Source organism: Momordica charantia (assembly GCF_013281855.1).
Source record: "Momordica charantia cultivar OHB3-1 chromosome 1 unlocalized genomic scaffold, Mcharantia_2.0 BLBB01000001.1, whole genome shotgun sequence".
Lineage (NCBI taxonomy): Eukaryota > Viridiplantae > Streptophyta > Magnoliopsida > Cucurbitales > Cucurbitaceae > Momordica > Momordica charantia.
In genome coordinates this window covers 22,254,254-22,270,405 of record NW_028275157.1, presented here as the reverse complement: position 1 = coordinate 22,270,405, position 16,152 = coordinate 22,254,254, and the positions used below count along the sequence as shown (strand labels likewise).

Sequence of the window (16,152 nt, the reverse complement as noted above, 5' to 3'; positions counted from 1 at the left end):
ATATTAAATTAATTAATAATATTTTATATTCAACTAAATATTCGTCGATGACTATTATTTGGTTTACAAATATATTACCGAAATTTTTTTAAATTTAAATTCAATTTTCTTAATATGCTACCACGAATATAATTAGAAGTTGGGCTTTTCTTGACTTCAAGAAAGTAGATATTCATATGTTATGCTTCTATGTTACAAGGTTGATTGATTATGAATTTTTTAAAAATATTTAGTTTCTATAAAACATTCGATTTGTTTATATGTTATGAGGTTGATTGGATTTTTTAAAAAATATTTATCTTCTATGAAAGTTTTTTTTTTCCATATAGTGTATGAAAAATTAATAATAAAAATGAAACTTATCATTAAATTAGAATCGTTTTTTATAAATGGCTAAAAATATTTAAAATTACTATAAAATCCACTGTTATTTTAAGGGAAAAAATGTAAAGCCCTAATTAGAAAGAACAATTGGATATTGGACGACGTGTCGTTCTTCGACTTGGGTCTTCTTCTTAGAGAACGATATCGGCTACATTGGTTCTTTGGGGTTCGTCGGACTGGGACCAAGCAGAGAGTCAATCGACAATCATCAAACTAGATGAGCTGCTGTAATTCATTGTTTGTATTCGGAGGTTCTGAGACTACACCGTTGGCTATAATTTCTCATTGCAGTCTCACTGAAGAACTGGAAGCTCCGATTGTGTGCAATTCTTAAAAATTCAGTGTGTCGAACACTTCTGGGATCCTCCTCTGCTTGCTCAAAGGTGTGCGGAACCCGAAGGAAGGAAAGAAGAGAAGGAGAGCATAATTCAGAATGCCTCAAGTAAAGATCATAGCGAAGAATTTCATGGACATGGTGGCCTCCTTGCCCGCCATGAAGCTCGACAATCTCTATGAGAATGCATTTATCTGCGAAGCCATTCTCAGGTCATTGCTCGCGACCTCTTAATGCTTTAACTGTTTCGGGTTCTTTTTATAACTGCAAACCAAAGTACTAAAACCTGGTATTGGATTAATTGTGGATTTGAATAATTTTCCGGATTGCTCTGTGTGTCAACTGGTGCTCTTCGACATCTGAGCTTGATTTTTCATATATTGGAATCTTTTTATAATATGATGTCACTTAAGCTGGTTTTTTTTTTGGCTCTAAAATGTTTTAGATTTGATATTGATGCTGAACTTCCATATTTCTTAACTAGCTGTTTTTTCATTTTCCTTCTTGTTAATTGAGTTAGAGGACCGTGGCCAAAGCTCTAACGGGTTTATCTTAAAAGTGCTATTAATCCTAGTTTTGGAGGTTTTCATTTATAAACAAAAATTCCAATCAATCAGGTCACTTCCACCTCTAGCCAAGAAGTTCGTTTTACAAATGTTATACATTGAAGCTCCAGTAGCAGCCAAGTCCATGGAGGAGTGGGTGCTTTCAGATGGAGTCTCAAAGTATAAGGTTGCCCTTGATCGATTGATTCAATTGAGAGTATTTATTGAGACTGCGGATAGGTATTTATTATCTTTCTTCATTATTTTTAAAATTTGATATTCTTTCATAATGCATTTTTAAAAGTAGAGACAGAGCTAAGAAAGCTGATATTCAAGTGTTCAAAGTAAGGCCAAGACTGTGGAGTCTTGTTTCTTTTCCATTAGTGGAAGTTGGCCTGCACATGTTCATATCATGATATCATCTGTATTCAGTATAGTCAAGAGGTTCATGCGAGAACGGTAATTATGGACTTGTGGTGCAGTACATAAATGCTTTTGCATGGTTTCTGTTTTAATCTCACTGAAGTTGTTCATAATTCTATCAGTAATTTTGCATGGTTAATAGTCCTCAATCCAATCCTATATTGTAACCTTCTATGGATCCGTATTTCATTGACAGGAAAAGAGAAACAACCTACAGGCTAAATCCAACATTCCAAGCAAACCTCCAAAAGCTTTTAATATATGGGTAAGTTTTCTCTCATTTGCTCCCAAAAATGCATTTTTTAACAGGATATTTAAGGAGGGACGGTACGTGATCCGTCTCATTTCCTTTCTACGCACCACAAACATTTTGATGCCCCGATCTTTCTTAATATATGTATATTTTCTTTCTGCTTGATACCTTATTTGCATTCATCAAGTCCAAATAGCTGATCGCTCATATTTTATAAAAAGAACCTGATCCTATAGTTGAAACTCCCTGATTTCAACATTTAAAAGTAATTTTCTCATTTAGTTCAGAGAATGACCATGAATTTGGATTTTGCAGTGAAGTTCTAGCCAGGGAACCAATGCCTTCAAATATAACCGTGAGGCTTCCAAGTTTGGAAGATCTTGAGGCTTATGCTCTTGATCAATGGGAGGTTGGACGATTTTTAAAATAATTTTCATCATCTATATATTTTTTTTTTGTGTACCCTCAAGCTATTATTTGTTTGATCCTCTTGGGCCTAATCAGAGGCAACTAGTCTTTTCAATTGCTTACAACTCAAGTTTTAATCTTGTATATTCTTCTGACCTGTTATTGTGTTAGTTCAGTGCTTCTTGCTGCAATTGATAAACTCAGGCCAAGCAGAGAAGCCATCAAATATCAGTTCTTCTGTGATGAAAGTTTTCCAGAAAGGCCTTCTAAGTCAGAGGTTACAATCTTGTTCAATGTACAATAGCTTAGTATAGAAATCACTTCTTATATCTAATATGATGTCATGTATGTTATCCAGGGATAAAGAAGCTCCACGACTAACTGAGAGTGGTTTCCAGTTCTTGGTATGAATCATGTGAACTATAAACCTCTTGAATTTCTCATTGATCTGTCTCACTGGGAATTCTTGTAATATATGTAAACTTCAGTTGATGGAAACAAATGCACAACTTTGGTATATCATCAGAGAATATATATCTAACTCTGAGGTTTGTGTTCTATTTTTTTATTGTTAAATCCTATTGCCTTCCTCTAAGAAAGAACTATATATATCCTGTCTTTAATTTGAATACAATTTCTAATTGAATCCAAATGATGGACAATTCTTACTTGAAACGAAAAGCAACCATTGTTAATTTTAAGACTATTTTTTTTAACATGTGTAAGTTTAGATTCATAGGTCGGTGTAATTTTATTTTTTATTCTTTGGTATTAACTCCTATTCCTCTTCTATAAATGTTTTATCAATATGGTGCAGGAGCGAGGTGTGGATCCTGCAGATTTGATTTCTTTTCTGCTAGAGCTTAGTTTTCATGTGACAGGAGAGGTATCAACACTTTGGTTATCTCTTAATTCCTTATTTTCATCTTTATCTTTTATTGTCGTGCTTGTGTTATTTTGTCACATTACAAAATTCTCTTTTCAAGTCTTTGCTGCTTCATATCATTTTAATACTGAACTAGTTTGGGTTGGTTCGGAGTATATTTTCTAACGCAAATTAATTATATTTTGTTTGTTATTTGAAAGCCCCCATAATACTGTGCAGTAATCCTAATTAACCTTCGTTCATTTGGGAGTTGAAGCGGCCTCTTTAGCTGGAATTGTTATGGTTCTCTCTTCCAGTTTTTGTCCTATGGATAGTGGTTTTGGGGCTGATTATGCATTTCTTTGGTCTAGCTTCAGTGGCTCTTCGGTGATGCAGATTTGCTTCTGAGATTTGTGTGTTTGTTTCGGGGCGCTTTGTTCTTCATCGTTTTATCTGGATTCTTGTATTTTTGGGAGTTCATCTCTTTTTTGGTAGGGTTGCTGGTTCTTTTCACTCCCTACTGGAGTTTATTATTTTGAACTTTTTTTTTCTTTTTATTTTAAATGAAAAGTTTGTTTCTTGCTAAGGGAAAATAATAATAATAACCTTAGCTTGTTTATGGTTAGGTTAAATTTTGTTGGAATTTTTGCTATATTTTTATTTATTTTTTAAATAATGATTGTCACTCTTATTTTCAAATGTGACTATAGAAAATTAATTTTGTTGAACTGTTTTCTAACAAAGTTCTGTAGAGTTCTTTTTCCCTTCATCATAAGAGAGAATAATGTTAATGATGAAGAACAAAGTACAAGTGGAGGTAAGGTATACCAATTAAGAGTCACTGGGATTACAAAAAGTTCATCCCATTGACATTGACAAATAAGAACAATAATTACAGATGTCGAATAGGAGCTCCATAAGATGATTTTTGATTTTGATCATCTTACACAATCATCTTTCCCTTAAACTTATCCTGAAAAGGTCTACAGGTCCTTTCATCAACACTTGCTGCATCATGGTCTTAGCAGCACGAAATGATCTGGTTTTTAGTTTCCATATTTCCTGTGCACGTGATGCACAAGGAGAGAATTATCATATGGGTTTCTCCTTTGAGTTATCTTGGCTTGTATTAATTCCCCTCATCGCAAGATGTAAAATGAAAAATATAATTTTCTTTGGTTGCCACGACTCCCCTCCAGGTAATCCTAAACAGGTTTCTGCTGTATTAGATAAAATAGATAATAAATATTTACAAGTCTTAGACTTTAGAATTGTCCAAATTCCGTTTTATTCTGTCAGGTTGCTAATTTGGCTGTGGTTTTTGACAGTCCTCAGCACCCGACCAAGATCAGTAGCCTCTCAATCATTTAAAGGTCTATTGAAATCTATCATTTATTTCTCCAATTCCAGCAGCAGCTAACTCATCACTTCCACAGCTAGGCAACTGAACTCTACAGAAAGCTAGCTTCAGAGGATTTTTCAAGGCCTATTTTACTTTCCCAGAGGCTGATTTTGGTTCTGTCACCAATTTTGAAGTAGAAAATTCCTTATTTTCTCTTTGCACCTCACCACAAACTTCCAAGGGCCCCTGCTTCTCATGTTCCTGTGGTGAACAAGTAGATGTAAATCAGTTGTCTCTATCAATGCAATACTTGGTGGAGATTATGGAATACAGGAAAAATGCAAGAGGGATCTCCATAATACCCATTCAGACACAAGTGCTAAATTTCTATCCTTTAAATTGTCTACTCCAAATCCGCTCTTTTGGTAGTTAGACACCCTCCTCCAATCAGCTAGATGGCTGCCATTGTCAATGCCCTCTCTAGCCCATAGGAGATTTCTCATCATACTCTCCAAAAGCTTAGCCAGTTTACTTGGATTTTAAATAGAAAGATCAGATAAATAGGCATATTCAACATTGTAAATTGCACTGAGGTGAGTCTTCCACCTTTAGAAAAGATGACACTCTTACACTTCTTATTTGTGAAACCTCTGGAACAGATTTTACATCCATTCCCGTAGCTCCAGGTGGCTATTAACCTGTTTGTAAAATTCTTCCCTTTGAAACTCAACTCTAGGAAGGGTAAGAAAAAAAACTAGGGATAACACTGGTTCATTTAACTTTAAGGCACATGCCCTAAACGTGTTCTCACGGGTGATTTTTGGCTATTCCATTGTAGACCTTTTGTACTCCTGTCAAATTTCAAAGCTTCATTTCTCTCTCTCGCGTCTCTTTACTTTTTTTTTTTTCTTTTTTTTTGGATAAGAAACCTTGTATTAGAACAACTCAAAAGAGGAACAGCCTAAGGTCTGGGGTAGAGCCCTTGTCTCTTTACTAATAATAGCAGTCCACTAATGCTCTTTATAACTATAACAAATTCTACTCATCCATTATAACTAACTGTCTAACTTATGTAAAACTAGTCCGTATTACCGTACACAGCCCAATAACTAACGTGTTTCTTGTATGTTTTGTAGGCTTATGATATCGATACACTAACAGAAGAACAGAGGTATGCAATCAAGGATCTTGCTGATCTGGGACTTGTTAAACTTCAGCAGGTTTTTTTGCTAACCTCTGCTACTTTTTTAATTGACATGCCGACCTTTGCTCAAGTTTTTTACTTTATTTTAACTTCACCTTTTTTTTTTTGGGGGGGGGGGGGGGGGGGGGGGGGTGTGGTTTTTAATTTGTCCAGGGTAGAAAAGACAGTTGGTTCATACCTACTAAATTAGCTACAAATCTTTCAATGAGTTTGGCAGATTCTTCTTCAAGGAAACAAGTAAGTATTTCTGAATTATATTTCAATTAGATATACTTCTCTGAGGCTTATTTTCTTTATGGCTACTAGGCTTTTCAATGGTTTTTGTCAATGATAGCTTTTCCATAGTTATATTTTACTTATATATATGTAATATCCTCTGGTATATGAATGGATTTTTTTAGCTGCTTCCTAAGTTTGACATTATAGGAACTTGTTCCTCAATTGGAGGCTCTGTGAAAAAAATTTTAATTCCTAATTTTCTTCCTGTTATACCCAGGGATTTGTTGTCGTGGAGACAAATTTCAGGATGTATGCTTATTCTTCTTCCAGACTACATTGTGAAATATTACGTCTTTTTTCAAGGTACATGTTTAATGCTGTATTACATTGTATAACCAGTGTTGAAGAAGAATAAGTTCAAGTAAGCTTTACTAAACTGATTGCCTACTGGATACATTTAATATTGTCATCAAAAGATTTACTTTTTCTTCTTCTTGAATGCTAAAAATATTTTAATTCCCCACCCCTGATAGACTTATATTGAAACTTGAAAGTTCACATATGTTAGGAGGAAGAAAGAGGGCCATGCTGATGGGTAACTTAGTCATTAGCACAGCATCTTGAGAGTGCAAGCGACTAGTGATAGATTCTGTTAGGTTAGTGGGGCTGATTAATCATTTGAATACTAATACATAATTTATAGAGTGTATTTGTATAATAATAATTTATCTTCTACGTTTACGGCAAATATTTACAACAGATTTGTTTTATTGTAAAATGATTTTTTTTTCTTTTTAAATTTTATTCTTACCAGAACCACTTGTAGTTTACTTTGATCAAATAGGGATGTGATTCAACATTCTACATTTTACATACTGCATAATTAAGTTGTATACAGTTATTACCTTTTGTGCTGTAAAGCAATCTGATCACATCGTCAATTTTTTATCTGGTTCAAGAATTGTAAAACAAAGCAAAACTGTCCTGCAGGATTGAGTATCAACTTCCAAATCTTATAGTTGGAGCAATAACGAAAGAAAGCTTGTATAATGCTTTTAAGAACGGAATTACGGCAGAGCAGGCAAGTTTTGCTGTTTGTTGACCCTTCAACATACTATTATGAAGTAAGGGTATCATTATATTATATTCAAATTGCCAATGGCGCTTCGTTAGGTCATGATATCTTGAGCTCTTAGCATATTGTTAATTCTTTGCTGGTGGTGGTGGAATATTTAGAGAGTCGTCTCTATTTCTAATGAACTTTGTTCGTACAGGCCACTATAATTCTGCACTAATAGTAGCAAACAAAACAGTGCCAAGCCCATCATTATTGGCCCGCCACAAAGGACTTAACTATTTAAATCACTACTTAACCCAAAAATTTACGTAGATGGGTTTTCGTAAATTCAATATTCGATTAGTTCTTTAGTACTCCCTAAATTTGTGGACTTGAAACTTCGTACAAGTCCTTACAGGTGGTTATCAATATTAATGGGGAGGAAAGAACATTACGAAATTCGAACATAGGACTTCATGCTTTGATATCATGTTAAATCACCACGTTAACCCAAAAACTTAAGCTGGTTGTGGTAAATTTAATCTTTTATCAAATACTTTCGCAACATTGGCTCTAAATCCATGAGAAACAATATATCTATTTTTCTTGTGCGTATCAATCAAAGTTCTCTCATAAATATAATGTAAACTCGAATATCTCTTTCAGTCTTAAAACTAGCAGCACATAGGTATTCAATACATTAAACACAGTACTGTTACATTTCTATGTTGGTTTTCTCATATCAAATTGCTTGATATCTGATTGTTGATTTGCAGATAGTTACTTTTCTGCAGCAGAATGCACATCCTCGTGTTGCAGAGAGAATACCATCAGTCCCTGAAAATGTCACGGATCAGGTTTGGGTTGCTTTATATGCACCTTGATGTTTGGCTACCCAATAGTTCCTATCTGCAAGTCACCCCTGCTTCGCATGGAAACCGAAAAATTCTATTCATCATATTTTGATCAGACATTTGTATAAAAAAATATTTCCTATTCCTGATTTGTTCCACCGCTCTCTGTTCCTTGACAGATTAGGCTATGGGAATCAGATCTTAATAGGGTCGATATTACTCCCGCACATTTTTACGACGAATTCCCTTCCAGGGTACAAATTTCAAATGTTGCATCACTTAGCTTTGAAGATTACTTGTACATTCATCTCTTAGCTGAGAAGGAACTTCTTTGGCATGCCAGGAAGTTTTCGAGGCTGCTTGTGACTACGCCCGAGAATGGAACGGGTTGCTATGGGAGGACTCGAAAAACATGCGGCTCGTAGTGAAGGCGGACGTACACACACATATGCGGGAACATCTTCGTCGTCAAAAATAGATGATATATAAATGCTGCAAGATCTGCATATAACCATGGCCTCTGGAACTTCAGTTTTTGTTGCTTAAAGTGGGCATGGGCTAAAAGATCTACTTCATATATGGGAATGGTGAAGAACGCAGTGTGAGAATTGTTGTATGGGAGAGAAGAAAATTGTGCCATTGAGTTCATTAGTGTACGTTTTTCCAAAGTCAATTTTCCTCTCTACCATGTGGAAGTTTGGTTAGGTTGATTTCCCTTCATTGGGACAACTTTTGGAAAAGAAAAAAATATATATATTCAATGAGGTGGCAGAAAAATTATCCAATGCCTCTAGCAACCATTCGATATAGGTTTAAAATACCATTTCTAAAATTTTTCCTTCTACATCAATCACATTGTTCTAACTCCTTAGAATATCTTTTTTCAATTTTTCGACATAATTTCATTTTATGATTGGCTTTCAGTTGAAGATTTTAAGTTTGAGAAAATATTGATGTCTCAATTTATAAAATTGATAAAATATCAAATTGATGAATGATAACGGAGCAAAGAAGTTATAAAAGTATTTAAATTAAGAAATAATTATTTCATACTTTTTGATAAATGTATATATAATATTTCGTGACTATTTCTTTATAAAAATGGATTAAACTATGATCAGAAAATAAAAAAGAGTGATTGGGAATAATTTTCTTTTCCAATTGTTTTGGCATAATTTCATTTTATAATCGACTTTCAATTAGGATTTTAAGTGAAAAAAATATTGACCATTTAAATTAAGAAAGAATTATTTTACACTTTTGAAATAAATTAGAAATCTATATGTATATTTGGTGACTATTTCTAAAAAGATATTGAATTAACGACTGATGGAGAGAAAGTAAAAAATAAAAGGATAATGTTGCTGCCCAGGATCGAACTGGGGACCTTTAGTGTGTAAGACTAACGTGATAACCACTACACCACAGCAACTGGACGTAAGTTAATTTATTACATAATAATTAAATGTACAATCATATCCTGATTTCTTACCACTGATTTAGCTTTCTTTGCTTTTCTCTTCATACGACTAAAAATGGGCCAATTTTAGTGTCCATAGTATACATATAAATGACTTGACTTGCCTCCATGACTTGTATCGCTCCAAACCATTGTAATATTCTGGGGAAATCATGGTGCTCACTGTAATTTGAAGACATAATGTTATGAAATGAAGTGTTCCTCCTCCAACAAATGTGGAAAGCATCAGACAAGCCAAAGATTTCCAGCCCCAGAGGCAGACCATGGCCACACCAAGAGCTATCTGAATGGTGAAAGTTTATGAACTCTCAGAAGCCCGGAGCATAGAAGAAGAATTGGAACATGACCCATATGACTTTCGAGAACAAATTCATCACTATACGAGTTCGGCTCCGAACATCCACGTCGACGCCGTCTCCCTCTTGGAAGCGATGGTGTTCAAGAGGATATTTTTGAAAAGCCAGACATGGGCACACCAATGGGAAGATGAAATGGATTGGCTGAGGAGAAAGCCAAATCTATTGTAACTGACATTCCCTTCCAATTTGAAAATGAAAGACATCAATTTGAAAAATGAGTGATAGAGTTGAGTTTTAAGTTGTTCGATGGATGAAGACCATCTTACCTACGGTGATACTTTCCTTTCAAATGATGATATTTGATAAATGCGACCAACCCAGACCGCCACCTCAGATCTATCTAATTGTCTCATATCATTTCAGCCTAATCTATCTACCAGTTCAAAGATATCTTGAGGAGATGAGCATTCACAAAATTATGATAAGTGTTTTAGCATTTTTCAATGGTAACTAACTATCCCTTCTTGTATTTTCCTTTTAATATTTTCCAATTACATGTCTTTTTTTTTTTTCTCTCTCTTTATGAAATCTTGATACTTATGGTAAACCATCTGCCCAAAAGAATGAAGATTAAAATCATTCCATTTTTAAAATATTACATCACAATTCTAAAAAAAATATTTAGAAAACATATTATAACACAAATGCATTTATTTTTAACCTATGATCACTTTTGTTACCATTCATTAATATTGTTTGTTTAGCACAGGTTGACAAACATAATTATATAAAAACTTCGCGATAATAAAATCTTATTTAGATAGTATGATTCTTACAAAAATAAAAAGAAAAAAAGCACCACTGCCTCAAAAGGAGAAAAAGGGAAAACGGTGTGCCCTCAATCAAAACACAAGAATATATAAAATGTCTATGCCTTTAAAAAATGTGCCACTCCAACAGTCAATTCATCCTCGATTGCACATCATCATATCTTAGAATAGACTCATTTTCATCACATAATTATTAAAAGGAAAAAAAAACAAAGCAAATCACTCACTTTACCATTTTAATCCCTCAAATCTCAAATTAATTTTAAAAATCAAAGATATTTTAAAAAGGTAAAAATCTAATCCATAATTTGACATGATGTTGAAGAAAAGTGGTTCGATTTTCATCACAATCATTATACTCATAACTTCCACCAACTTCTGTCATCATCACATGGCTTGTTTTTGTTATTAATAATTTTGTGATGAAAATGAAAGATCAGAAACAGAGATCTTTTACCCAACTTGCAAAATGAAAACAAAGCATTTCATAGATAACATCAAGAATGTACAAACATATACAAATGTGTTAAATACAATTTTTTTTTCATGGAAGACTTCAAATCAAACTATATATCAACTTCACCACCCCACACCAGTCATACAATAACTCACAGACTGGTTTTTTTTCACTCAGAAATGGAAGTGGGAAGAAACAGCTGCTGGTCTTCTCTAACATTTTAACTATTTTTTTTTAGCCGAATGAATTTCAGTCCTTCTGTCATGTCATATCATCCCAAAAGGACTCTTCATTTGGAGAAAAAAAAAACTACTTAAATAGTGACATTAGATTTACTGTATGTACCGATCGCTTATCTTAGGTGCGTATCGTAGGCGTCGAAAAGGGAATCTGGAACAACCAGAGGCAGTTTCTCTATGTACATGAAAAGCCTTCTGAGATTCTCTCGTGACACTGTCGCCATGTCCACGATGTCCCTGTTATCAGTGAATACCCAGAGATCGCCAGAGTTTACTCTCTTGAGACTGTCACGACAGAATGGGCAAGACTGTGAACGTGTTCTCCTGAAAAGTACATTCAATTGAGGTTGGCATGATGTATCAAGAAGTTAAATAAGAATGCAGTCAGAGAAAAATCCAACAGAAGCCTCATTGATATCGAACAAGAGCTAAGTCTATAATCTATCAGGTCCTTAGAATGCAGTTCTAAGGCATCGGGCAGTTGAGAACCTTTAACTACGGCCTTTATAGTTGATTAAAAATGACTAATGCCATCGAGAAGTAGATAATTTACAATAATAATCAGTTTGTAGAAAACTAACAATTCAGCGGCAAAGCATTGTATAAGATTAATGCGTATTTTTATTCCTAATACATAAAGGAATCGACATGCCAAACCACGAGCACAGCTTGAAACACCCTATCTAATCACAAGTCAATTATTCATTACAATTAGCTACCAAAACAGAGAGAAGGAATCAAAGAATGTCCAGGATTGAATCCAAGAAAGAATAAATCGCATCGACAATATTTCTGGTAAGTTATAAAGCAAAGGATATCAGACAATTAATTGCCCTGATCTAGCACATCAAAAGAAACATCATGATGCATCCATCCAATTCACTAGAGATGAACAGAAGGCTTCAGACACAGCAGTTTTTGTAATTAATGAAGACAAGAAAATATAAGGGTGTATAGGGAAATTTTGATAGAGCCTCTGTAGATTGCCTCAAGAATCCATAATTTATACCTTATAGTGCCATAAGTGATATAGAATACTGAAAGAGGAGAACAAAAGAGATGTGAGTACCATTCACGGTAACATTTCAAGCACAAGGCATGGTTGCAGTTGGGCAACACAACCTTACTAGTAGTCTCCATGCATATTCCACATTCTTCTTCTCGTTCAATGTCCGCATCTGAACACTGTATATGTTCATCGTCGTCTCTTCTTCGGTATCTTTCCATGCAGACTGCCTTCTGCTTTTTATCCTCAGTATCGGTAACACCTCTCTCAAGTTGCAATAGAGAGGGGTAAATAACAGCTGACCACAGCACAATTACAGAGATCAGTTATCAAAAAGTATAGATACATCAAACAATTAAAACTCATGGTCTATTATGGAAAAATCAGAACTTGAATACTACCATAGAATTCCCTGATGCTTGCTTTTCTCTCGTGGGTGGACATCGTGGTCGTGCCATCCACGTACACCTGAAGCACAAGGCACATGATGAATTTAGCAACTCTGACTGGATATAAAATGGATTTCAGTGATGATTACAAAATCTAATGCCATGAAGTGACAAACTTGACCTTGTAAATTAAAATCCTCAGCAGTCCCAGGGCTCCTGCAAGATGGCAGTCTGTCCACTGCACTAGGAATAGGAACAAGTGAGCAGCAGGACTATATGACATTCTCATCTGAAGGCAGGCGCCATCATATTCCCTTGGAAAATCCGACGCCCTACAACTCAGGAATAATTAGAACATTAAGTTGACATATCTGATACAGAACCAGCAATCTTGAGAATCTCTTAGTATAGCAAGGAATTGTTAGCATACAAACATTTCAACTTTTTAATTTATCTGTCAATTTTCATAACCTGGGCACAGAGCATGATGTACAATATAAAAACTACGACCCATTGGACCCATTGGATCGTGTCTTTTTTCTGTTTTCCTTTTCTTAAAAGGAAAGAATCATATTTCTCATAATTTATAATTTTTTTCCTACTAGATTTGGTATTATTAAATTAAAAAGATAGTATACCTTTTTTTTGGGATAGGAAACAAAAAAAGATAGTATACCTTGTATAATAATTAGGAAAAATGGAGAAGGAAGGTATTATCACATTACTAAATAGAAATGCAGCTTCTGGAATAAATATAAAAAATGAAAAACGTTATAGAAAAGCACTAGCATCTCGAGAGCTAGAAACAAGATTAAATGGGCTCCAAAGTACTCTCCCAGAGAAGCTGCCATATTATCTTAAATTTCTGTTTTACAGGCAGAGGAAAAGTAAGTGAATAATCTCATTGGGCGACACCACAGCTAGGTGACATGCCTAAAATCATACAGAACAGAGAGAGCAAAGGACTCCGGGAAATGAAGGCAAGAAGTAACAAAAGCACAGAAAAGATTAAGGGATTAGCAGAATCGGCTGAAGATCATAGCAAACTTGAGAGTTGAAATAGTGATACTGCAAAAATAAGCATTCCATTGAGAGAACCATAACAACATTCGAGTAGTAGGTGACAGCTATACAAAGAATCAGCTTCCCGAGTTTGAAAATATGTCAATCATTATTCATAATCTATACAACAGAGAGATGCAGATGGCACAAGAAAGCCCTGAAACCCAAGAACATTCATGAAAATGATGACAAAATTTATCGATGTGGAGTAAGAACGAAATGAACATTGATAAAATGACTCAACGGTTACACACTAAAACAAGAGGTAAAAATTGATTGAACGAGTAAATCATTTCCCTTCCAAGAAGTAGAGCTACAAAACAGAGAAGCGAAATTTGTCTCTATCTCTAGACAGAAACCATCATTGAAAAATCAATTACTTAAAATGAGTCAGCCCAGCTCCAAACATGGCAGGTAAACAACGATCACGTTCCAGAAAATCATTAATTGACGAAGATTACACATTATAAAAAACAAACCCGTAAACAGCAACTTTAAGAACCAGAATACTAAAAAGAAAAAAAAAACCCAGAAATGGCATTTGAAGTAAAATTAGGGGGAGCAGGCAGAACCCCAAAAGTGATCAGACAGTCAGAGACGATATTATAAGCAGAGAGAAAGCGAAAAGGAAAATCAAAGCTCACTTACAGAGTATTGGCGTGCTGGATATCAGCTTCAAGCACTTTGAGAGAGTCCTTGAACGACTTTCTCATGGAAGATACATACATCTCCACCCGAAGGGGGGAAAAAAACAAGCAAATTAGAACCAATTCCTCCAAATTTAGGCTCCAAAAAAAGCCAGAAAAAAAACCCTAATTTCGTCTCGCCAAAAAGAGAAAAAAAAAACCCTCTCTGTGTGTAGAGGTGGGTAGGCAGCGTGCGAGTTCCGTCTTCTCTCTCCGAGAGTGTGTTTAGGACTTGACCTTCGCGTTGCTTCGGTGCTGTGCCTCTTGAAGGCCAAGCCAGAGAGTGGGAGGGACACGTGGAAGATGGACGCTCCGTCGGAAGAAATAAAATATTTTAAATATTAATTAGGGGATACAGATAATATTAATTAAAATAAAGGGAGAGATTAGCGAAACGCAGCGTTTTGGTGGCTACGGCCTTATCCATTTGTCCAACCGGTTTTATGGGATATTTGTGTCTGCCACTCCACTATCGCCCTTTTCCCCTCCACGCACTCCCGACCGTTACCTTACATCCCTCTCAAGAATTACCATTACGCCCCTCCCATTTCTCGTAATTTTCATTTTTTTTAATTTTGATTTTATCCTTTTTCCGATAAATATTAAGGTCTCCTCTAATTTCTACTTTTCAAGAAAAAAAAAATAGAAAGTTTGTTACGTCGTAAATTGACCTGTTGGATTTTCTTTCTTAAAAAAATGTGGAAAAAGCGAATGCACTGCACAGCTAATAAAAGGGAGAAAAGATAGTCATAACTGAAATATATTACATTTTACGTTCAAATATTATTTTAGTTAGTATATTTTAAAATTTCTTCTATTATTTTTAAATGTCAAAATAGCGAAAGTGAAACTTATAGATCTGAATTTAGAGAGGAGGAAGCAAGTAAAAAGGGAAGATGATCAACTTGTAGAGAAGAGAATTAACGAGGTTGCTTCGTCATCATCTTCGATGATTTATGATGTCAAGGAGGCAATATTTATGCACCGGATGGACGTCTCTGGACTTGCTGTTCAAATAAATTTTTCACTTACTTAAAATGAGATTCACAAAACTTGCCTTCAAGAAAATTTAGAAAAGTTAAACAAATTTGAAGCCATTTTTCTTTTGTGAGTTGGTATGAAGTAATTTTATTAAACAAAATATTTTGCCTACAATTTGCAACTGGTTGTGCAAAATGCGAAGTAGACCTTCTTCTGTTGCATTAGCTGAAGCATTGCAAATTGAACTTTACCGATGTTCTTAAGTATCCAGTTAGTTATAATAGGGTGTGGTTATTATAGAGATTAGAAATCTAGAGGGAAAATTCATAGCCCCCAAAGGTTTTGACTCACATGTCGTAACCATTCTGGTCCATTACACTGTAATTTTCCATTCAGTTCTGTCATTCTTTCTGGGTCCTATGTGCTGAACAATTTTAAGTTCATTCTACATCCCAGCTTTGTTTAGATGGGCACTGATCACATTGCAGCAAAGATCTCGGCCTAGGCCGAATAATAGCAAAGAGAAGATGAAGTTGCTGCTGCAGGCAAAACGACCATACGAGGATTAACTTAACATGGACTCCGACAATCTTCAAGTAAGAGAAGCTTTAATGTCCTGCATATCTGAGCTCCAGTTCGAGCAGTACTAGAAAATTTGAGAGAAGGATATAGCTGTTTTTCTTTTATGCTATTGAATGTGTGATAACCTCTGTTCTACTTGCAATGCTGCGGAGGCAATACCAATTCGGAGAAGCTCTTTATTACTTTCTTATGTGTTGGTTTCTCTCGAGCCAAGTTCTTTTTTTATTCTACTCTAGAATCTAACAAGATCTGC

The 16,152-nt window shown here is 35.0% G+C and overlaps 2 protein-coding genes and 1 non-coding gene across 9 annotated transcripts; 1 reads left to right on the top strand and 2 right to left on the bottom strand.

Annotated features, from left to right (window-relative positions):
* The first annotated feature begins 458 nt into the window (after nucleotides 1–458).
* Nucleotides 459–8,673, top strand: LOC111012326 (transcription factor-like protein). Of its 7 annotated transcripts, XM_088120847.1 has the most exons (16): nucleotides 468–930; nucleotides 1,336–1,503; nucleotides 1,883–1,951; nucleotides 2,255–2,348; nucleotides 2,524–2,624; nucleotides 2,706–2,751; nucleotides 2,836–2,895; nucleotides 3,165–3,233; nucleotides 3,584–3,703; nucleotides 5,691–5,774; nucleotides 5,912–5,995; nucleotides 6,255–6,340; nucleotides 6,968–7,058; nucleotides 7,811–7,891; nucleotides 8,068–8,142; nucleotides 8,232–8,673. In XM_088120847.1, exons 1-16 carry the CDS (start codon nucleotides 818–820, stop codon nucleotides 8,364–8,366), a joined length of 1,476 nt encoding a protein of 491 aa, XP_087976973.1. In that variant the 5' UTR covers nucleotides 468–817; the 3' UTR covers nucleotides 8,367–8,673. The 7 variants fall into 7 exon arrangements, 5 of the variants coding, with proteins under 5 accessions (XP_087976969.1, XP_087976973.1, XP_087976978.1 ...); XR_015789331.1 differs by lacking the exons at nucleotides 8,068–8,142; nucleotides 8,232–8,673 and adding an exon at nucleotides 6,546–6,633 and having other exon boundaries at nucleotides 459–930; nucleotides 7,811–7,858; XR_015789329.1 differs by lacking the exon at nucleotides 8,232–8,673 and having other exon boundaries at nucleotides 461–930; nucleotides 6,968–7,101; nucleotides 8,068–8,127.
* Nucleotides 8,674–9,247: 574 nt separating this feature from the next.
* TRNAV-UAC (transfer RNA valine (anticodon UAC)) lies at nucleotides 9,248–9,320 on the bottom strand. Its single transcript has one exon. It is a non-coding gene; the product is annotated as a tRNA-Val (tRNA).
* Nucleotides 9,321–10,959: 1,639 nt separating this feature from the next.
* On the bottom strand, nucleotides 10,960–14,586 carry LOC111012327 (E3 ubiquitin-protein ligase AIRP2). Its single transcript, XM_088126320.1, has 5 exons — nucleotides 14,299–14,586; nucleotides 12,770–12,920; nucleotides 12,601–12,667; nucleotides 12,263–12,497; nucleotides 10,960–11,517 (listed from the first exon to the last, which is right to left on the bottom strand). The coding sequence occupies exons 1-5, from the start codon at nucleotides 14,376–14,378 to the stop codon at nucleotides 11,307–11,309; spliced, it is 744 nt and encodes a 247-aa protein (XP_087982446.1). The 5' UTR covers nucleotides 14,379–14,586; the 3' UTR covers nucleotides 10,960–11,306.
* Nucleotides 14,587–16,152: the final 1,566 nt, after the last annotated feature.

Coding starts and splice junctions, on each gene's coding strand:
- LOC111012326 (XM_088120843.1), top strand. CDS start 818: ATGCCTCAAGTAAAGATCATAGCGAAGAATTTCATGGACATGGTGGCC. Junction 6,341..6,967: donor ATATTACGTCTTTTTTCAAG/GTACATGTTTAA, acceptor ACTGTCCTGCAG/GATTGAGTATCAACTTCCAA. Junction 7,892..8,067: donor CTGAAAATGTCACGGATCAG/GTTTGGGTTGCT, acceptor GTTCCTTGACAG/ATTAGGCTATGGGAATCAGA.
- LOC111012327 (XM_088126320.1), bottom strand. CDS start 14,378: ATGTATGTATCTTCCATGAGAAAGTCGTTCAAGGACTCTCTCAAAGTG. Junction 12,668..12,769: donor TGAGGATTTTAATTTACAAG/GTCAAGTTTGTC, acceptor CTTGTGCTTCAG/GTGTACGTGGATGGCACGAC. Junction 11,518..12,262: donor TTGAAATGTTACCGTGAATG/GTACTCACATCT, acceptor TGTACTTTTCAG/GAGAACACGTTCACAGTCTT.